The sequence below is a fragment of the Pelodiscus sinensis genome, chromosome 2 (assembly GCF_049634645.1).
Source record: "Pelodiscus sinensis isolate JC-2024 chromosome 2, ASM4963464v1, whole genome shotgun sequence".
Classification (NCBI taxonomy): Eukaryota; Metazoa; Chordata; order Testudines; family Trionychidae; genus Pelodiscus; species Pelodiscus sinensis.
In genome coordinates, this window is record NC_134712.1 from 247472039 (window position 1) to 247495801 (window position 23763).

At 45.0% G+C, this 23763-nt stretch overlaps 1 protein-coding gene across 2 annotated transcripts in view; it reads right to left on the bottom strand.

Annotated features, from left to right (window-relative positions):
• Positions 1-23763, bottom strand: part of OXSR1 (oxidative stress responsive kinase 1) — a 136401-nt gene that overhangs the window by 100759 nt on the left and 11879 nt on the right. The window contains exon 2 of one of the 2 annotated variants that reach the window (XM_075922856.1): positions 7510-7622. The exons of the other annotated variant lie outside the window; for it this stretch is intronic. Within the exon in view, the coding sequence (XP_075778971.1) occupies positions 7510-7622 (113 nt within the window). The remainder of the gene's footprint in view (positions 1-7509; positions 7623-23763) is intronic. 2 annotated transcript variants of the gene reach the window in all.

Consider the following 23763-nt stretch of genomic DNA (forward strand, 5'->3'; position numbering starts at 1 on the left):
ATCCTGGTTTCATTCCCTGCTTTCACCACAAACTTTTAGTAGTGGCTCTGCTCCCAGTATATTTTCTTTGTGGCAGTTACCACCTATTCTGCAGCACAGCCAAGGTGTCCTTGAGTTACTTGGGATTAGTATGGAAATATGCACTAAGAGCGGCACGGATGGTCTTCTAAAATTAACACAGCCACAGGAGTATTAAAATATATTCCATTGCCTTCATCTGGAAACACACCTGTTAATTATAAACACAATTGTTGCAAACTGCTTTCTAAATACCACGAGGTGGCATGAGGACACCCATGGGGCTCAAATGGGTTTTGATACATAAGGACCAAGGTCAAGTAACAACACCATCTTTGCTTAGCCACCTCTCTCCCAAAAGGATCCTCCACATGCAAGCATCTCTCCCAGCCTTCCTTCCACTTAACCCATTTTCAAAACCCTGTGTCCTACCAGCAGTTGTTGCAGTGGCAGCCTAAATGAAGCTATTTCCAGAGTTCAGCCCGTAGCCATGATTCAGCTGACACTGTTAGAGAGCAGCGTAAGATTTCTCCCTACCCTTCCTCCCCCACAATCCCAGGACTCAGCATGTTAGTTTTGCAGAAGTCCCAGATCCCTACAGGCCAAGAGTTTGAAACAAATCTCATTAATTGAGGAAACATTTTACCACCCACAATGAAACTGGTGCCCCTCAGATCTATCTAATTTTACCCCCTTTATCAGATTTGGGATAAATACTTCTCGTTTACCCAAAACAATAAATAATCCCCCCCCCCCAAGACTATTGGTTCTTTAGTGCTGCAGGGAATTAGAGTTGATTGAGCCCCTGTGTGTCATTTGCTGTCCCAGCTCAGGATGAGTGGGCAGTGTTTTATTATTCAAGAGCAAGAATTTTACTGCCAGGGGACAGAATGGAATGTTTGTTATAAGCTGGCTATTATGCTTGGATTCCTTGATCAGCACAACAGAGGGATAATGGATCTAGTAAAGCACACTAGTTTATGTTTATAATGGCATGACATAGGCGTATGACTATACACCAGTGACTATTTCTGGCAATTCTCTTTCAAAATATTTATTCTTGGACTCCATTTTCACCTTTTTCAAAACAAGGTTTAAAAAAAACTCTATAGAGAAGAATATTGCAGAAATAAGACAGGTTTCAGAGAGGGGCTATTAGAAAGATTAAAGATATGGCAAAAGTCACATGGAGAAATTGAAAAGATTGGGATTTGCTACCTTAGCAAAGTGAAGAACCAGGAACATTATAAACTACGTAAAATAAAAAAATGTTTGGTTCATGGATTGGGCAGAGGCAATGCCATCTTTTGTGCAGCATATAACACAAGGAGGCCCTTGAACTTGGTTGGCACTTCCAGTGCTAATGCAACAGAAATAATTACTGATTTATACTAGTCATGCTTAATGGCCCAAACCAAAATGGGGGACCCACTGTGACAAGTTGCCATACGAAGTTGAAAAAACAGACCCCATCCCAAAGAGCTTAGAGTTCAACAAGATGAAGGGTGGAGACAGGGATCACTACAAATAAACGAGCATGGTTAAAATAAAGTCAGGCCTACATTTTTACCCAACTAGAAACAATTTAGAGTCCTTGTTTTCAGAGGAAATTGAGCCTCAACCTCCTGAACAAAGTCAGGTGTTTCCAGATGAGTTTCAAAAACCAGGTATCAATTCTAACATTCAGGCCTTGCTGTGTTAAAACAGAAATGGATCCATCCACACACGACATTACATTGCCATGACTGACTGAGACCTCTTACAATAATGTCAATTTCAGAATAAAGTAAGAGATTCATTGTTCTCAGTTGCAAAAGAAATAGGGATATCCCTATCTCATGATCTTTTTGTTCTCACTAAAATTACGGACATCACCACACTTGAGAAGCAGAACATCAAGAGCACAGCTGTTTTCACTGGCAATATGCAAATTACTGTCCATCAGACCACCTTTATTATAATAAAATATGTATTAATTCCCTAAGCTTTAGAACTCCAGAGAGAACATCTTCACACAATGCAGTCAATCTGTGGAACTCATTGCTGGGGTTGTGGTGAAGGCCCAAAGTATAACAGGGTCCAACAGAGAAACACATTTATGGAGGACAGGTCTATCAATGGCTATTAGCCACGAGAGTCAGGGATGCAACGCCATACTCTAGGTTCCATATGCTTCCAATTGTCAGAAACTAGGACTGAAGCATATGGCACAGTCCATTGTCAGAAGGCAGGCTACTGGGCTAGATGGTCTGATCCACTATCGCTGGTCTTAGGTAATCTGCAAGAGCCTACTTTTCAGTTTACTGGTGCAGAAAGGCACCTTTTAATTCTATTTGTATCCCAAGTATCTTCCCAAGAGATTATTACTGTGATATTGTACCATAGTTATGGAAATATACTTATGAATATGACAACTTCAATATGCTTTATGCAAAATATTTCATGCAATGTTATCACTGAAAAAATCCATCCCCTGAATATGTATTTTCTATTTGTATGCCCATCCTATTTCTATATCTGAAGTTAGGAATATTGATTATACGTATATTATCAGACTTGCTACAAAGACCTGAGTCCATGTCACCTCATGTTAGACTCCATCTTGAATTTTGTACTTCTCCACAGAGGTGTTATGGAATCAAAGGTCCAGGGAAATTCTATATAAGGAAAAGGAAGTAAACAATGACTGTCTTCAGCTGGCTTTATAGACTTCTTCTGCACCCAGAAAGAATACATGAAGATTAACCCCAGGGGTTGAGGAGTACTGCTGGATCCAGCTCAGAAAGGACAAAATTTTAAAACTGGAAGGAATCTTGAGAGATTATCAAGTCCAGTCCCTTAGCCTCACTGCAGGACCAAGACTGTCTAGACCAGGGGTGGGGAACCACAGGCCCAGGGGCCAGATGCAGCCTCCAGCTTGCCTGGATCTGGCCCCCAGGGCTCCCCAATGCTGCTCCCCCACAAGGCTGGAGCACACAACAACTTGCAGCCTGAGTCCCCACCCCCACCCCGGTGTGTGAGGGAAATGTGGGGAGTGTCTTTCTCCTTCTCATTCGGGGGTCACATCAGTGAGGGTTTGTTTTTCTTTTGTTTTTGCTTCTCACTTGTGTGTGGCCCTTGACTGATTTTTCTGTGGGTCTGTGGCCCTTGACCCAAAAAAGACTGTCCACCCCTAGTCTAGATCACTGATATATGTCTAACCAACCTGCTCTTAAGTATCACCAGTGATGGAGATAGGCAATTTATTCCAGTGTTTAACCACCCTGCGTTACGAAGCTTTTCCTAATGTCCAATCTAAACTGCCCCTGCTGAGGTTTAAGCCCATTGCTTCCTGTCCTATCAGAGGCCAGGGAGAACAATTTTTCTCTCTGCTCCTAACACGCTTTTAGATACTTGAAAACCGCTATCATGTACCCTCTCAGTCTTCTCTTTTCCAAACTAAACAAGCCCATTTCTTTCAATCTTCCCTCATAGATCATGTTTTCTAAGCCTTTAATTATTTTTGTTGCTCTTCTCTGGACCGTCTCCAATTTTTCCACATCTTTCTTGAAGTGCGGTGCCCAGAACTGGACAATACTCCAACTGTGGTCTAATCAGTGCAGAGTAGAGCAGAAGAATGACTTCTTGTGTCTTATTCACAACACTCCTGTTAATGCAACAGTGTGACACTGTTGATTCATATTTAGTTTGTGGTCCACTATAACCCCTAGATCTCCTTCTGCTATACTCCTTCCTAGACAGTCGCTTCCCATTCTGTATGTGTGAAATGGATTGTTCCTTCCTAAGTGGAACACTTTGCATTTGTCCTTATTAAACTTCATCCTATTTTCCTGAGGCCATTTCTCTAACTTGTCCAGATCATTTTGAATTAGGACCCTTTCCTCCAAAGCACTTACAACCCCTCCCAGCTTGGTATCGTCTGCTAACTTAATAATCGTACTCTCTATGCCATCGTCTATATTGTTGATAAAGATATTGAACAGAACCTGTCCCAAAACAGACCCCTGTGGAACTCCACTTGCTATGCTCTTCCAGCATGATTGTGAACCATTAACCAATGGCATCCCTGGCCTGAGAAGAATTTAACCTGAAATAAAAACTAGGGTGAGAAATTATTAATTTAAACAAGTTCTCTTAATGTATTTGCCTTAACTGGTGTCTTTCGTTTTATTTTGCTTAGTAACTAACTTTATCTGTCAGTTATCACTTGTAACCACTTAAGTCCTTTTTGTTTATTAATAAATCCAGGGTAATAAATGCTACGGGGGAAGGGAGGCAGAGGAAACAACAACTATGCATCTCTCATTGATTAAGGGGGCAAACAAGTTATGAGCTTGCGCTGTTTAAACTTTATACAGAATAAGATGGATTTATCTGGAGTCCTGATCCCATTGGGACTGTCCACCTAGGTGCTGTCAAGTCCCCATGAATAAGCCTTCCAAGAACTGAGCTGATCTGTGTTTCTCTGCTGTGTCCTCCAACTCTGTGCCATCACTGGGGGAGACCAGAGGTTATGGCTCAGCAGGATGGAAGGAGGGGAACCACTAAATGGCAGATAGGCGAGTTCAGTGGTATTTTTGGCACATCAAGTGACAGTATTAAGGGGATCTCTGCGATTGAACCAGTCACAATTACTGTATGTTTTGATTAACTGACCATGGTTCAGCGTCCTCCTAAAGCATGACTTTACATTATTTCTTCACAGCAGGCTGTAAACAAGGTTGCAGAAGAGGTCAGCACTAAATTACATTATATAACAGACACCACGAGAGAAGAAAATTGCAATTCATTGCAGTACTATTCATTATGAGATAAAATGGAGCTATTTTGAAGAACAGGTCAGCTGGAGATTAAGATATGTAATTAGGAACATTGTTATCTACAATTAAATGCCAGGCCTCCATTGAAGAGCTTTCTGAATATAAGCCTTTTAGCTGAAACTGGCAATTATTCAAACACTATTTGTCTCTGTTTTTATTTGTGATAAAGCAGTTACAAATACTAGTGAGGACAGGGGACCACAAACTACATGTAAGATATGAAAATGGTAGCCAGTTATGCTGTGAAGACGAAAGGTTATGATTTTGGAAGGGAAGAGAGATCCAGATCCCTAGACTAGCTAGAGCCATGATGGTGTTTAGAAATATTTGATCAGAGACCGGGCTTAAAACACTTGCAGAGATATTAAACATAACTGCACTTGTACATCACCTGTTTTCCTCTCTACAATACAGACTTACGTTTGAGAGTCTGGCAAATATTGTGCCCACTGAAAGATAACAACTGGAGCTTAGAATATAAAGAGCTTTGCCCAAATTTGTATAGTGAGAGCTATAAACAGAAACCAGGAGTTTTCGCTCCCAATCCTGCATTCTAACCACTGGTCACTAAACCCCACTGCCTGCTAGAGCAAAGCATCATCATGAAGAAAACTGATGGGTATGGCTACTATTACTGGCTGTCAGGGCCCAAAAGGAAGGAAATCCTAGCCAGGATTAAAGTAATATATAGTGTTCCCTAAGATGAGCGGCCACTCAGGAGAAATTAAAACGTCACCCAGCTGATTAGCAGAGTGCCCTCACCTAGGTTTTTTGTTTCTACTGGTGGTGCACATTCACACATGCATTGGTACACAAAATTATTCCACACAGATGGAAAAGATTAGAGGGAACATTTGTTATATCCCTCCAAAAAAAGAGAGACGATTCATTATTTGGCTGATTTATTTCGATATTAGGTTAGAGAAGTATGTCCTAAGAGCAGTGGATATAGCTGTTACAGAAGGGAATGTGCATGGCTGCAAAATGAGACCATTACGAGCCCACCACCATGTGCCCTACAGCAGAAAGGAAACAACCACGAATCATAACAGCCTCCTGATGGGATCAGCAGTTAAAATATTAAAGGACTTTTGATAAGCCAGCATGTAATGGCAGTAATGTAATGGTACTGCTACATCTGTCCTGTACAAAGCTGGTGTTACTATTTACAGGGATACTAGCTGCCACAAAGAGTGCTACTAGTTGAGAATGAAAAGATATGAAGGACTGCCAGGGAAATGAAGGAATTTATTCACATGTGAGTAATGAATCCCATAGTATTTCCTGCAAGAGTAAGTATGTCCCTCCTCATTTTGATTCAGATTATAGCGCCTGCAAACAAATACAGAGTCCTTACACATGCATTTAGTCCCATACAAACCAGAACGACTACTTGAGTAAATACTCAGAAACTAAGGCCTTCAACTAACCCACACATTGTTTCCAACAGATGAGAATCTTATGGGTATGTCTTTGAATCATACAACCATAAAAAGGGGGAACATCATCCTCCTGATCCTAACTTTCCAAAATAGGCTACAGGCAGTCCCCGGGTTACGTACAAGATAGGGACTGTAGGTTTGTTCTTAAGTTGAATCTGTATGTAAGTCGGAACTGGCATCAGCCGCTGCTGAAACTGATCAGTTTCAACAGCCGCTGAATCTGGACACCAGTTCCACTTACATACAGATTCAAGGTAAGAACACCAGGCGTCCCCAAGTCAGCTGCTGCTGAAACTGATCAGCAGCTGATTCCAGGAAGCCCAGGGCAGAGCAATTCTGCCTCGGGCTTCCTGTAGTCAGCCGCTGGTCAGTTTCAGCAGCGGCTGACTTTGGGACGCCTGGGGCAGAGCAGCTCGGGTGCTGCTGGCTTGGTCCAGTAGCACGGCCGCTCCTCGGAGCTACTGGACCAACCCAGCAGCACCCCAGCTGCTCTGCCCCAGGCATCCTGATTCAGCCGCTGCTGAAACTGATCAGCAGCTGAATCAGGACGCCTGGGGCAGAGCAGCTGGGGTGCTGTCGGGTTGGTCCAGTAGCGCCAAGGAGCAGTGCTGCGGGACCAACCGGCAGTGCCCCACCTGCTCTACCACAGGCCCCCGGCTTTGCTCCACATCTCCCTGGTCTGCTGGGGGGGCACTAGCTGAGTTTCCCCCCCCCCCCCTCCAGCAGACCAGGGAGACGCTGAGCAAAGCCACGGAGGACCCGGGCGGACCCGTGGCTTCCAGATCAGCTGAAAGCGCTGCGGGTCCAGCCCGGGTCCTCCGCCGCTCTGCTCAGCGTCTCCCTGGTCTGCAGACCAGGGAGACGCTGAACAAAGCGGCGGAGCACCCGACAGGACCCGCGCCGCTTTCAGCTGATCTGGAAGCGGCCACGGGTCCGGCCTCCGGTGCTCCGCCGCTTTGCTCCGGTCTCCCTGGTCTGCTGGCTCTGCCAGCAGACCAGGGAGACGGGGAGCAGCTTTTCTCGCCCCGGAGAAGGCGGACGGCAGGACCAGGCGTCCCGCTGCTCTAGTTCTCCGGGGTGAGAAATCCCCGTTCGTAACTGCGGATCCGACATAAGTCGGATCCACGTAACTTGGGGACTGCCTGTATTTAAAGACACTCGAGAGGTGGGCAGCAGACTATGCTAAATTGAGTAGAGTTTTCCCAAACAAAATGTATACAAGTGTGTACCAGGAGTTCATCCATGCTGGTCTGACATTTCTCGAGATTGATCCGTTTAATTGCCACCTTCTCTTTTTTCGGGATACAATAGGCTGCTTGCACCACAGCTGTTGCTCCACTCCCTGGAGGGAAAGAGAAACAAATTGTTAACACCTGCTCTTATAGGACTTCTGCAAGGAAGGTAAAGAAATTAGAGAAACTGCTCACTGCTAACTGCAAAGCCAGACGAAGGCCTGAGGAACCCAATCCCTTTAAGGCGGCAAAGTTCTATCAGACTAAGCTCTGCCCAGCTCAGCAAGCCGCATAGGATGCATGTATCAAAGTATGAGGCTAACATGACAGAAATAATGCTGATTTTTGAGATACCAGAACTGTGCAAGCAAAATGTGAGCTACATCTTACTCCTCAGAGAGCCACACTGAAGTCAACAGGACTATCTGGATGAGTGAAAAGTAAGGATGTTAAGTATCAAGTAATTGACTATTCAATTAGTGGATAGGTTGCCTCCGCCTAGGGCTGTTGCTACACTTCAAAGGCAAAAGCACTGCATGGAGCACAGGGTCTGCTGGGGAGTGCCCAGCTGATCCCAGGTCTCACGTGGCGCTGCCACTTTGAAATGCCACGAGGAACCTGATGCCGGACTCCCCGTGGCGTTACGAAGCGGCAGTGCCACACGAAGCCCAAGATCAGCTATAGAGTCCTCAGCTAATCCCGGGCTCCACACGACACTGCCGCTTTGAAATACCATGGGGAGCCTGGGGATACCCGAGCTGCTCGGAACTTTTCAAAGCGGCAGCGCCGTGTGGAGCCCAGGGTCTGGCCCAGCCTTTAAGTGTCACTGCCACTTTGAAGTACCCGCTCTTCTTCCCCCCGCCTTGCTGCCTTTACAGGTGTTCCCTGAGTTATGAACACTTCGATTTACGACCATTCGTCCTACGACCAACTTCCCATTAAGCGCATTACAGCCGGTCCCCGAGTTACGAATGCGATTCGCACTTATGAACAGCGCGGTCTCATTTAAATGAATGGGATCCGACTTACAAACAGATCGAGTTACAACCAAGTGTTTGGTACGTAACTCGCGTAAGTCAGGGACTATCTGTATTTGATAGAGGCAGAAACGGGGGGAAGCAACTAGCCGACTGGGCAGCCTGGCATTGGTGGGCACCCAGGCACAACCCAAAGGGACTGCCCAGCAGGGCCAGGAGTCAGCGTTCCACAGAGGGGCTGCCCAGCGGAGCCAGGAGCCCACCATGCAGGGAGCTGGGCTGCCTGGCATAGCAGGGAAGGAGGTGGGGGGACTAACAGGGCAGTATGGCTAATGGCAAGGGGGAGTCAGCCAGGAGGCTGGCAGCTGGTCCAGGCCTGGGGAGAGTGGGTATCAAGGGGGCCAGATATGACATCCCCATGTCTGGCAAAAACCCTCATCCGGGACCAGTCAGATCTCGAGGGTGCCAGACCAGGGAGGTTCAACCTGTAGCACAAAACCTCGCCGGCCAATTCATTTTCTCCTAGCCTTAAAACCATCACTGGTTTTCCCCTTTTCCAGCTTTCAGCCATTTTCCCTCTTCATGGCGATTCTAGGTTGTGAAGGCAGGGTTACCACTGGGTATCTTTCTCCCACTACTGCTACTTTCTGCAGTGAAACAGCAGGAAATCAGGAGGGGAGCAGCAAGCGTTGGCAGCTGCTTACTGCCCATCAGTGGGGGACAGTTGTCTTCCAGCAGAGGAAGGCCAAGAAGCTATGAACTGCCTTCCATCATGTCATCTCTGCTCCCGAGGAAAATCAATATTGGTACAAAGGACACTTGGCATCTCCAATTTAAAACTTCCAAAAGGCCTCAGAGGCTTTGCCATTACATATTTATACACACCACCTTCCCAAAGCTAAGTCATCCAAATGTTTTTGCAAGGCCTCTTCCACCAAGCCACATTCTCAGGCCCCCAGACGCACAAACACACCCGACTGTTTTTTGGTGCCCATCTCTGGATCACTGCTATTTCTACCAATCTAAGAAAAAGCAACAATGCAGCATTTGTGGCAAAGACACAAACTGAAGCTAATGTCTCTGTTCTAAACCCTATCTAGCAACACTGTCATTCACCAAGACAAAAGTGTGAGATCTATGTTCATTAAGAAATTGGATTAGGCTGGCGGGTAGGGAATAAGAGAGATGTTAATTTTTCCTATTTGCGTGGCTGCTTCACGGCACACAGAAGAGCAAGAAGCTTCCATTTTTAATACTACAAAATCCAAGCCATCTTTTTGTGACACGGTGCAAGCACAGTTGGCTTTGTTTCCCTCTATTTTTATTTATTTTACTTAATGAGCTGTACAGAAAGAAAACAAGGAGAGAGGTTGACAGTCTAATTTTTAAACAAAAGCTGTTGAAGCTGTATACAAATGACTAACATGAATATTTTCCTTAGAGCAGGTCTTATAAGCCAGAGACAAATCTTAAAATAAAAGCACACGTGACAAAGGAATAGTTCAGAACAGAACCCCAAGGATATTGAGAGAGAGAGATGTAATCAACACGTAACAAATAAAACATCAGACATAACACAATGATTTCACTCAGATCCTATCCAAGTATCTAGCAGACTGTGAGATGCAAGAGTCCCTTTTTCCGTTATGTGATTTGGTACATGTACTCTGTAGAATCGGTCAATTTTGCCAGCTAAGTCCCTTAAGAGTTTAGAGCAGGGAAGTCAATTTTTGCAAGGTCCAAAATTTCTTGGTTGATAGAGACAGGTCCTGACTCTAGAGAAAATAATGGAAGAGCCAAATAAGAATAATAATGGGTAAATAAAAAGACTGTAGGGTCCATTCTAAAGCATCTGGCAGTCATGATTTGACCCTGTAGTAGGGCAGCTTCCCCATTCTGGCCAGAAGGGGTTAAAGCAGGCTGAAAGGAGCTTGTGCGCAGCCCCAGACAATGAGGAAAGGGCTCCTAGGGAAGCCAATCAGAGAGCAGCTTGCTGGGGCATCCCTGTTTATAAGGAATTCATCAGCAGAGCAGTGAGCAGTTGGGTCCTAACCAGGGAGAGTGCAGGACTGGTTCCCTGAGAGGAAGTACCTTGGATAGAACAGTGCTGGGAAGGCTCAGAAGAGCTAGAGAGGCTCCAGCCTGATACCTGCCAGGCTGTAGGCCTTGATACAGGAGCCAAGGAGGTGCAAGGAGTCATGAGGAAGGCACCCAAGAAGCGAGAGGTAGTAGAGGGGAGTAAAGGAGGGCAGGACAAAGCTGTGGCCAGAGGGCCCCTGAGCTGGGACACAGAGTAATGGGCAGGCCTGCCCCCCCGCCACACCTCTTCTGCACCTAGTCACCACGGGAGCATAGCCTATGCAGGCTGCAGGTTGCCCGAGATGAGGGGCTAGACCTTGGCTGCAGTTGGCCATGGTGGCAAGTGAGACTGAGGGCTGTTGATACCCCCAGAAGGGGGTGAGAGTTTGAGCAGTGGGCACTGCTGGACAAGTGCCCCAAAACGAATGCTGCAGTCCAGGGAGCAATGCAGGTGCAGAGCTAGAGCATGGTGAGTGCACAGAGTAATGATGGGTGAAACACTGGCCAAAAGGTGCCCTGCCAAGGGCAGATGTAACTCTTGGAGTGACCAGCAGAATGTGCTGCAGCATAAGACCCCCATTGCAGACCCACAGTCTGCCTACTGGCCATCATTAGTTACAGTGGGCTAAGTACCACTACATGGCACACTGCCTCAGGGAGGAAGAATGAGAACACAAAAGTTTCTATGCTCACTACAGCTGGACTGTATCATGTAGCAGCTGATTTCTAAGGAGTTTTGAGGAGGATTATTTATTTGTGGTCATTCAACAATTCAGACTGTTCCTAGCACAGAGGACTACATGAAAGCTGCCAGGAGGGGCTGGATGGAGCACAGGTGGGAGGGGGAACTGTTTTAGCATGAGTCCTGGTCTTCCAGTGCTTCCAACATGAAGCTGAGGAATAGAGTCAGGGGATGAACTTGGTGGAGTGGGCAAGGAGAATCTGTGCAGGCACTCAGGAAAAAGGAGACATGCTCAGAGACGCAGGAGAGGGAGACCATGACACTGTGGCTTTGGCTGACCTGGAGGCAGAAGGGATTTGAGGGAAGGGAGCTATCAGGAGGTGGCTGCAGTAATTAAGATAAAAATTAGCTGTGAGACATGCTTCAAAAATGTAACAACTGTGTTAAAAGTGGGCAGGATTACAATGCCAGCATGGTACTGCACTCAAGTAACCTTCATGCTGAATTTTTATCTTCACTGAGGGGCTCAATGGGCTTCTTACCCCAGCAAATTTTGGGCAGGTTTACTAATTTTATTTTTTAAAGTCTGTGTAATCCACACCCCTTCTGCATGTGGTGTACTGTCCCATGTAGTGGTACTTAGCCCACTTAGGCTATGTCTACACTATACTGTTCTTCCGGAAAAAGCTATGCAAAATTGCAAACCGCAATTTGCATAGCTTTTTCTGCTTTTTTCGGAAGAGGCTTTTCCAACATTTGGCCCATCTACACTGGGCCAAATGTCGGAAAAAACCCTTTTCAGAACATCTCTTCTTCCTCATAATACAAGGTTTACAGGGATTCCAAAAACAGATGCAATCCCTAGACGCAGCAGAGTTTTTCCTGGGATAAAACTCCATAGTGTAGACAGCCTTAGAGAGAAAAAATGGGTGTGAACTACAGCCTTAGCTGAGACCTAGCTGGCTTTTAGCTCAAGCAGTAGAGGCTCATGCACTAAGTTCCAGAAGTCCTAGGTTTAGTTCTGCCTGTTGGAGCTACATCTGATTTTTCATATTTTAGGATTCTGCCCTTCTTGTGAAGCAAAATGAAAACAAAGAAACTCAAAGGACTCAAGCTAAAGGGAGCAGCCCAGCAGGAATGACAATGAAGGAAAAGAAACTGCATTATTGTCATTTCCTCAAACTTCCATTCTCCCTTTAGCTGCAACAAACTTTTGTGCCTTCGCTGTTCTTTTACCAAGTCTGAGTTCTGGACAAGATTTTCTTGCTGCTTTCTTACATATACAACTGTCTTGATTTTAAGTCCTCCAGTAAGAACAGAAGTCACAGCTAAAGACTGAAAACAAACCAGACTGCCTCAGTAAACCTGGTTGTTGTGCTGTACCTCCCGCTATGGGTACTGCACAGCCCCTCTACACTCCTCACTCAGACTGACAGAACTGCAGATTGTATTCTGGAACACATTACAGTAAGCCAAGTCCTTCAGCAAGAAAGTCAAAGCCCAATGTAATAAAGAAGCAGGAAAAAGCTATTGTGATTTGCATTTCCTCCTTTAAGTCACTTTACCAGAAGCACTGGGTGGCAATTAGTCAAAGGCAAAACTTTCCCCGTAACATCACTGCCCCTGCCCATGTCTGACTGGATAGTAAGCTCTTCGGGATAGAGACCATCTCTCACTGTATGTTTGTCCAGTGCCTAGTCCAACAGGATTAGAATGACAGTGACAATCCAAATCTCAATAGCTTTCTAGGCCCAGGAAGAGAATCCTCCAAGTTGAGGACTCAGATAGTGATGTGAACGACTAGTCAACTATCCGATAAGCAAATGCTTACCGGACAAGTGAGCTGACTAATCTCCACCTCCGCCCCACTTCACCCTGCCCCTCCCCCCGCCTCTATCAAAAAGACAGCAAGGGGTGGGGAAAGAGGAGGGGTATTTCGTTGCGGCAGTGTTGCATGGAGCATGGGGCCAGCTGGGGTGTCCCCAGGCAGCATGCAGCATTTCAAAGCTGCAGTGCTGCATGGAGCCCGGGATCAGCTGGGGACATCCCTGCCCCTCAGGCTCCATGCAGCACTGCTGCTTTGAAACACCATGGGGAGCACAGGACCAGGAGGGGACTACCCCTCTGGCCCTGTGCTCCCCACAGTGCTTTTGCCTTTCAAGTGCATAAACAGTCCTAGGGCTTTGCTACACTTCAAAGGCAGAGGTGCCCTATCAACTAATCGAACAGTCAATACAAATTGCATTGACTATTCAATTAGTCAATTACTCTAAATTTAACATCCCTAGGCTCAAAGAGTGTAATTCCCTCCTGCACTCACTGCTCAGGCAGCTTTCTATGCAGCTCAGCCACCACCTGCTCTCTCCCTACCCCCACTCCAATATTTCTTGCTTCTCCTTTCAGCTCCCACTATAGCAGTTAATTATAGAGAAACAATAAAATTTCAAAGGCGTATCAAGCCAGGATTAAGGCAAGCTACAATAAGATGAGCCACAAGCATTGCTGCTCTTTGGAAACAGCAGCAGCATGCCATGCTTTGAGACTGAACAAAGACAGGTTTCCAGGCTCCTCTAGAGAGTACTGAAAACACAAAGCCATTTCAGGAATTGCAGCTATGTGATTTACTTGTGAAATTCCTGTCCTTCCCCTCCAAGGAGAGGAAGCTATAGATCAAGGTTAATGCAATGCAATATATTTAGTAAATGAAACCGCAAACTACAGCTATGGAGGGAGGGAGGCAAAGGAGAGCTAACATTGCCTGGCTGGGAAGTTACTGAATATGTTGAACCAGGAAACAAAGTTTTGAGGAGAGAAGGGAATTTCTGAGGCTGTTCATTACAAACGTACACTAGCTAATACTCCAATCCCTTTGCAGAAGTGGTCTACTCCAGCCCTTGGGATGAGATCCCCACCACTGAATCCCATGTGCTGCTAGGTTGCTTGGGTAATGGCAGAGAACTGTTCCTAGCTCTGGATCACTCAGACAAACCCCAGAAGCAGACCCCATGTCAGACACCCATTTTTAGCAGCAAGACCTACAATCTAGCCACCCAAGCTTGGAGCAAGTTTCCTCCCACAGATCACCTCCTTGTGGGAGCTCTAGTTTCTAGTTAGCCCTGCCAGGGACAAAGCCTCAGGCAGATTTTCTCTTCCTGCCCCACACGTAGCACTGAGCAGATCTTGGTTTAAACAGTTGTGAGCCTGGGGGTGAAGAAGGGGAGGCTTCAGTTGCTGTCCCCTTCCGGAGCACAATCCCATTGGCCAGTTTCTAGCCAATGGGAACTGCCTGTTGTCAGCAGGCAGCTTGTGAAACACCCTCCCCCCCATAGCTCCTAGCTGCTCAAAAACCACATGGGCCCTGTAGCCAGTGCAGGGGCAGGGCAAGCAGGGAGTCTGCCTGTGAAGGCTCCTGACTGGGAGTCAAGCAAGTAAGCATCCCAGTCAGCCCGCTTATGGCACCCCAATCCTCTGCCCCCCTCCACCCCACATAACCCAAACCCTCTTCCTGCCCTCATATCCCCTGCCAGATCTTGCAACCAACCCAATCTCCTGCCCCAGATCACAGTCCCTTCCTGTCCTAGATCACAACCCAAACTCTCTCCCCCCTCCTACAACCCTTCTCCACATAACCCAAACCCTCTGCCCCCATATCGCCTCCCCTGCACCCTTGTCCTCTAACCTACATAACAACTGCCTCCTTCACCCAAAACCCACGCCCTCTCCTGCACACCAATCCCATACTGAAAGCTCCCTTCTGCACCCAACCTCCATTCCAGACCCTGCACAACCTCTATTACTATGGAGGAATGCGGCCCTTGACCACTTTCCAAATTCTTCAAGTGGTCCCCCATCAAAAATTATTGCCCACCCCTGTTGTATAACATAATAGTGTGGACTGTGTGAATAAAGGGTGTATTTAGTCACACTAGCAGGTCATTCTCAATCCAGTGTATTCAAAAAAATACTCAAAACCAAAACATGCAGAATTCACAAACAACTATAACAAATGGACTATATGTGAAATATTTCAACTGCATATAAAGTGGCGGACAGTGATTAATCCACGATCTTTAGAGCTCTGTGTACAGTTCCATTCCAAAACAAGCACTAAGTTAAGAGCATGGGTGTTTCTGCCCAATACAATGATTTTATTCAAGACTCCTGGTCAGAATACATAAAGTACCAGGAGGACAGCTAAAAATAGTTTGATGTAGTAAACATTCATTTAACCATACTTTCTCTCTCATTATTCCCACATTAATATGGGCTCAAACAGTATTTTACACAACTGGAATTACAGCCTAGCTCTGTAACTTATTTACCAAATCTATAAGTGAGCAGACCACCTTTTTAGTCGTCTGGCAAGAGGTCACACTTTCCTCAAAGACATCAACCACCAATAGGCTGCTACCACTCAATTTCGGTACATTTCCCCTGTCCCATTGTATTGTGTGTTACAGTTAAAGAGTGCAGTCTATTGATGAATTACTGGGAAGCGAGAGTGGTTAATTCACTTCACCAGAAAAATGTGGTCTGTTCCCACCCGTTCTTCCTCTTCCACCTGTCCTCAACATCTGAGTGGGCTAAGTCTACAGCAGCAGTTCTCAACCTTTCCCTCGTGGAACCAGATGATTCAGAGGTGGAGGGGATTGTATGTAACCGGCCATTAACATTATGTAGCTGGCCTATACTAAAGGATACTTGAAGTACAATAGGTGGTAGCTGTGACACTGTTGCTTTACAGAGATTACCTTGGAGCTATCACCCAGTGTGCAGATTACACCACTGAGCTGTCTACCTGCCCTCTTGGGCACACCTGTCCGGCTGGGCCAGAAGCTCAGGTCTCCACCAGAAAAGTCAGAAGTTGGGGCAATAGCCCTCCAGCAGAGTAACACAGACACTGAACCAGCTCAGCTGTGGGAGGGCTCAGGTATAGGGCCCTCAACACAACCCTGAAGAGGGACCAAAACCCCAAATAAATCCATTTTACTCAGTGTAAAACTTACATAGAAAGCTCTTAAGTCTATTCCCTTTATCAATTAAAGATATGCAGAGTGATTGCTCCTCCTCCCCTTCCCCACAGTAAAAATTATTTACACTGGGCTTAATAAACACACGCATTTATTACCAAGTATAAAAAGTAGGATTTAAGTTATTCCAAGTGAAAACAAATGAAAGTTACTAAAACAAAATATACCCTCAGTGTATTAGGCTGTGTGGTTTGTCTAGACTTCACCTCTCTGTTGACAGAGAGATGTAGATGAGGCACATCAAAATTGCTAATGAAGCGGGGATTTAAATATCCCAAGCTTTGTTAGTATAAACATGGCTGTCGCTTTTTTCCAAAATGGAGCTCTCTCTCTCTCTCACACACACACACACACACACACACACACACACACACACACACACACACACACACACACACACACACACACACGGATCTTTCGAAAAATAAACCCTCTTTAGAAAGATCCTGTAAACCTCAAAAAAATAGCTTTACAGAATCTTTCTAAAGAGGGTTTATTTTTCGAAAGATCGCGTCTAGACTGCCATTTTTTTTAAAAAAAAAGCTCCACTTCAAAAAAGCAGCAACCATGTTTATGCTAATGAAATGCAGCTGTTTAAATCCCTGCTTCATTAGCCATTTCAACGTGCCTAATCTACATCTCTCTCTGTAGACAGAGAGGTGTGGTCTAGACACAGCCTAAGAGAAGTTGTTTCAAAACATATTCCTTGCCCAGTTCTTTTCTCACATATGATTCTTCACAAGCCAGAATTGATCTCTTTGGCTTAGGCCTAACAGCTTCAGGTCTTCTTACAGTTCTTTGTTTTCAGGTTTCTTCATGTGTATTCTCTTAGGGTGGGTGAGGTAGTATCAAAAACCAGCTCAAGATCTAGTTGATTGCTTCTCATTACTTAAATGGGCTTTCCCCAGGGTGAGAAACCCTTTGTTTAATCCTCCTCATCCCAATGGAAAATTACCAGATTCAAGATGGATTCCAGCACCATGTGGCATTGTCACATGGCTTTGTAAAACCAACCACAGTTTAGGCTTACAGGGCAACAAAGTTATTCATAGGTCATGGATTTGAGTGCCCTCTGAGTATCACTAATTGCCTTCATTAATACATCTAGATTTTTAAACAAACTCACTTCATATTTCTAACTTCACATACAAGAATTATACATGCATAGAAATACATATTCAGCAGACTGCAACTTGAAAAGTGATATGCTACATGATGAGTTTTGCCTAAAGGGTCTTTGAAATATGCATATTCACATTCATAAGCCAATTTTCATGAAGTGTGAGTGGGTGTGATGGCAACCACTCAAATCAATGTAGATTAGTAAGCAGATAAATTGCCATTTAGACTCTTGGCTCTCCAGATAGTTTTCCAGAAAGCCACTCTCTCAACGGTTAACCACACAGGACTACTGCACCTGTATTATTTTAAAACAATATATTAAGTTCCAGCTAATATCACAAGCAGCAAAGCAGCCTGATTTTTTAGTTGGTTTTCTTCCACTAGAGCAGGGGCTGGCAAAATACAGCCCAGGGGGAGCCTCAGACAAGCTCCCTGCCTTCCATGCCACTCAAAGGATGTGTTGGGGTGAGAGCGCATGTACTCTCTGCACCCCAATCCCTTGTCCCAGGTCACAATCCCCTTCTTCGTCCAAACTGCCCCCCAGATCCCATAGCACCTCCCGCATGCCAATCCCCTCCCCCCCACGCCCTTCTGCGCCCACCCTCCATCCCAAATCCCTCATTAACATCATGGAAGTGTGCTGCCCTTGACCACTTACCAAATTCTTGGGAGTGCCCCCCCCCCCCATCAAAAATTATTGCCACCCCTGCACTAGAGCATGCTATGCAGACCAGAGCAAACTCCTCCCCATCCATCTCAATTCTGCTGGCCAGCCAGGAAAGTTTCTTCCAACCGCTGTGTCTCCCCCAATACTACAGTGAGGAGTAAAGTGGGGAGGTGTCCCATCTAAATATGCTGGAGGGAAGGGCTATCAGGCTGATGAATGTTGAAGTTGTTAGCTTGCAATCCCCCATATGTCCACACCCATCTGTTATCTTGTCTTGTAGCAAGGAAACATCTATGCTGCCAAAAAAACACCCACACCACATACATGTGTACTTAGCTTTGGTTAAAAACAGTAAAGACCAGCAACTTCAATTATATCTGCAGGTTCGGTTAAAGCTCAGGGGGCCTCAGAGTTGCTTTTTTAAGCAGAGTTAGCTAAGCCGAGCTAAGATTTCCTTTTTCTGATTGTGCAGACATAGCCTTAAAATATAAGCTCCTTAGGGCAGAGTCTCTATTTGTTCAGCCGGCATAATGCAAGCTTGTAGGAAAAACTTCCATGGTTACATGCTTACAAAAATAAACAAATTTTAACATCCCTGATGTTAATATCAAGGTATTTACTAAACATCCTCTACTCTTGTATTTTAAATCAGGTTCCAAATGTCAGCTTTTTAATAGAGCTATTTGGAAATATTTGGAGAATCTGGAGGATCAACCAGCTCAGCACTGAAGTACCAGGCTGCAGCTCTCCCATCCTGCAAATGAGAGGAGGGGATATCTCTTGGGCTTAAAGAAAAAGAGCTGTAATATCACCATCCAGATTATCCAAATATCACTCAACCCTCCAGCAAAGATGTCAGAACCAGCATCCTCAATGTAGAACAAGTAGCACAAGTTGAAGAAACATCAATGGCATCTCTATACATCAATAAATAGGCAGCAGAGGGCATATTTCCTCCCTGCTATTGCAATTCACCTTTACATGTCTATCAATCGCACCTGTATCTAAATCACACATATTTGACTACCACAATGTATGCATAGACCTCTCTCACACACTCAGCACTAGAAAAGATGGACCATATATAGACTAGCTAGCCCTCTTAATGACTTAGGCCTTTTTGAAATACAGTAGAATCTGAGTTATAGACAGCAGAGTTATGAACTGACCAGTCAACCACCCTCCTCATTTTGAACTGAAAGTACACAATTAGGCAGCAGTAGAGACTTCACCAAACCAAACACAGTAAAGTAGTGTATTAAACTACCAAAAAAAAGAAAAGGAAAACTGCATTTGTCTTCTGCATAGCAAATTTTCAAAGCTGTATGAAATCAATGTTCCTTTGTAAACTTTTGATACAGCAAGCACACCATTTTTTTCCAGTCACAAACATTTCAGAGTTACGAATAACCTCCATTCCAGAGATTTTCCTAACTTGGATTCTACTGTAAAGGATGTTCCCTTTACTTCAGTTCTGAAAAGTAACTACAAATGGCATCAGAAAGTCCAAGGCTGCATGGAGTCCATGATCCTGTGCAGGTTTAATGTGCTGTTACAGAATTCTTCTCACAACTATAGGCTCTTTTTTAGAACAAAAGTATTGTTTCTAGCCCTCATGGTTGTGAAGAAAACCTTAATCTTGAACTTAACCAAAGCTGTACTATCTGCATGAGTGTTTCAGGATGCGTGCAGTAACTGATTATCTGAATTATACCACTCACCTCAAATGAGGTTAACCATGAAGTCTAGCAATGACAATAGAATTAGCTATTTCATAGCTGATGATTTTAGCAGATACACCTGCTTGTGCGCTTATCCCACAATCTTAAATTGGTTCTCAGCTCCCATTAGCCAGAATTCCCTAACCTGTCAAAACTTCCAAACTTCCTTGTAAGATCTTCTACTAAATTGCACAGCTTCTTCAGAACAAGAAAGTACGGCATATTGATAACTGACAGCATGGCAAGAGCACAAAATGAACTGAACACACTACTATACCGATTTGTGTTTTTAAAAAAAAAAAAAAAAACAGTGTTTCATGCTGTGGAATAACCCCAGCATCTAATGACCCTATGTCAGGCTCACTAGAAATGTCTTAAGAGTTCCATACATGTGTTCGAGCCCTTTCTAGGTGACATTTGCTCAGTTATGATGACTTCCCCCCCCCCCCCGGCCAAAGCCAAATTTTAGTTCTCAGATCAAAGGTTGAGTTCCTATAAAGATTCTTTGCTCTCACATATCTTCTCTAGAAGGAGATACTGCAGGCAAAGTTCTGGACCCAATTGTACTGTAAAACCCCAAATGCTCAGTGGGGAACAACAGAACAGAATTTCATCTTCCAATCTGAATACAAAAAACTTAAACAACAAATAGTCTAGTAGCACCTTACAGATTAATAAAACATGTAGATGGTATTATGAGCTTTCGTGGGCACTACCCACTTTTTTAGATGACCAACGTATTGGAAGTCCAAATCCAAGAATAAATAAGGGAAGGGGGGAAAGGGAAGAAGGGGAAAAAAATGGAAGAGGGGAAGAAAAAAAGACAGTGATCTGATATCACAATTCATGCCATTTGCATGAGAATTATTAAACTTGTGAATGAAGTTAAGTTCCAATATACATTGCATCACGTTTACTGGTAACCACGCAACACACCTCCATCATAAGCATCCAGGAACCCACCCTTGCAATCAGCTCAGGTGCCAACTCTGCACACACATCTAAACAAGCTACTTCATCATTGGACCCAACCATATCAGCCACCAAATCAGAGGCTCATATAACTGCCCATCCACTAATGTGATCAATGCTATCAAATGCTAGCAATGCCCCACTGCCATGTATATTGGCCAAACTGGACAGTCTCTACAGGAAAGAATTAATGGACACAAATCAGATATCTGAAAAAGCAACACACAAAAACCTGTTGGAGAACACTTTAATCTTCCTGGACACTCATTAATGGATCCCCAAGTCACTGTTTGTTTCAGACCAATTCCACAAGCCAAATAAGTTCCAACCCTTCTCTGCATAACTTCACTCACAAGTTTAATTCTCATGCAAAGGGTCTGAATCGTGAAATCAGATGGCATGCACATTATTAATGAACCAAACAATGAAGGTGCTAATGGTTCTTGATGTCTGTGTAAAATCTGGTATTGGTCACATCTTCCTTTCCAAATGTAAACTAATGGTTCTTATCAGCCTCTTGTAACTACTTAGTCTTTAAGGTGCTACTAGACTATTTGTTGTTTAAGTCTTTCTTGTTACAGACTAACTTGGCTACTCCTCTGAAGCTTATCTACTTACTCACTGTTTCTTTTTTCTTCCTCCCCTCCATTTTTTTCTTCCATCTCTCCTCCCTCGTCTTTCCCTTATTTAGTCTTGTATCTGGACTTCCAACAGTCCGGTCATCTGAAATAGGTTATGCCCACGAAAGCTCATGATACCATCTACATGTTTTGTTAGTCTTTAAGGTGCTACTAGACTATGTGGTGTTTTAAGTTTTACCTGTTACAGACTAACTCGGCCTCCCCTCCAAAAAATCTGAATATAGTTAACAATTCTGTGGATGGATGAAAAAGTCAAGCGATCTCCCTCCTGCATAGGTTGGTAGATGAGCCACTAGAAGGATAAAAGACAACTGATGTTTGACTTATTTATAACTAACTGAGGACAGCAGAACTATATGCAATAAGCAAATTGGGATTATTATAGCAGGGAATGCTGCTGCAGTTTGTCATCAATCTCACCGCTTACATTTGCTCATAACTTTCTGATGCTCTCTCATTGGGCTGACACAAGTTTGCCCTCTGATCTTTTGGGAGCTTTCAGTACAACTAGTTGAGTATGAGGAAAGTGAAGATGGCTGAGGCAGGAAGCTGAAGTTTAGCCAGAAATTAGAACCTTGATGAGAAGAGCCTTTTTGTGTTCCAGTGAAAACTCATTTTAATTTGACTGAGTTATGAGCCTTTGAAAGTTGCACTTCATGTATACACAGTACAATTGGCATGACTTCCTTTAGTTTAAGCAGTGTATGAAGTGAATGACAGCTACTCTGAGCAGGAGACTGGGGCTAACTTAACAGTGTGGTGGAAAAGTAAATGCACAGAGTGAATCCAGAGCGCTTACCTCATTCACTGTGCATCTCACAAGATATGATCTGTGCAGCTTTTAAGGATTCCCAGAGTGCAGACGTCTCAGACTGCAGAGTAGAAAAGCTCCCTCTAAGAAAACCTTGTAAGGTGTGTGGGATTCAGGATTTAACGTCATGTTGTGTAGCCAAACTGTTCCATATCCCCAGGAGATTACAATAAAAGCCACGTTAAACAGTCAAGTCAGGAAGTAACAAAGTTAAAGGACTTCAAAAGAGTCATAATTGTCTTAAAGTTACTTTTAAAAAACCATCTGTTACATAACACACCCGGTAAAACCCCTGTGACCACGAATGGACCATGTCAGCTGACTTGCAGTTGGGCTAAAGGGCTGTTTAACTGCAGTGTAGATGCTGAACCTTGGGAAGTGGGAAGGTCCCAGAGTTTGAGCCTGTGCCTGGACATCTACACTGCCATTAAACAGGCTCTTAACCCAAGCCAGCTGGTACAGGCCAGTTGCAGGTAGGCACAGCCAAATCACATGGGTTTGGCATACACAACAGGGGAGATGAAGATATGCAAGTAAAAAACACCATGTCATTTTAAAACCACAGAAGTTGGAAAAGCATTTTATGGCAGGTGTAGGACTAATTATTTCAATTACCTAGATCTCAGGCAGTATCCTTTAAGGTTGCACATGAAGCCTTACCTCTGCCCCCTGGTGTTTATACATTATGGTAGTGGTTCCCAACCTTTTTCCTACAGCAAACTGGCAAACCTATTCACAAACTTTTGGCAGACCGGTAACCTTTTATTTCAATATTTGCATATTCATTACCAGTCTGCCAAAAGTCTGTGAATTGGTTTGCCGGTCGGTGGTATAAAAAGTAGGGATGTTAAATATCCGTTAATTGAATACAGGCAGTCCCCGGGCTACGTACAAGATAGGGACTGTAGGTTTGTTCTTAAGTTGAATCTGTATGTAAGTCGGAACTGGCGTCCAGATTCAGCCGCTGCTGAAACCGATCAGTTTCAACAGTGGCTGAATCTGGACACCAGTTCTGACTTACATACAGATTCAACTTCAGAACCGCAGGCATCCCCAAGTCAGCTGCTGCTGAAACTGATCAGCGGCTGATTCCAGGAAGCCCGGGGCAGGGGCTTCCTGTAGTCAGCCACTGGTCAGTTTCAGCAGCAGCTGACTTGGGGACGCCTGGGGCAGAGCAGCTGGGGTGCTGCCGGGTTGGTCCAGTAGCGCCCAGAGCGGCGCTACAGGACCAACCGGCAGTGCCCCCGCTGCTGTACCACAGGCGTCCAGAGCAAAGCCGCGGAGCACGGGGGCAGCGGGACAGCCCAGACGCGCCGTGGCTTTCCTGCCGCCCTCGGGCTCCGCAGTTTTGCTCTGCTTTGCTCCCCGTCTCCCTGGTCTGCAGACCAGGGGGACGGGGAGCAAAGCCCTGGAGCACGCGGGCGGCAGACAGCCCAGACACGTCTGGGCTGCCCGCGTGTTCCGCCGCTTTGCTCCCCGTCCCCCTGGTCTACAGACCAGGGGGACGGGGAGCAAAGCAGAGCAAAGCCGCAGAGCACGCAGGCAGCGG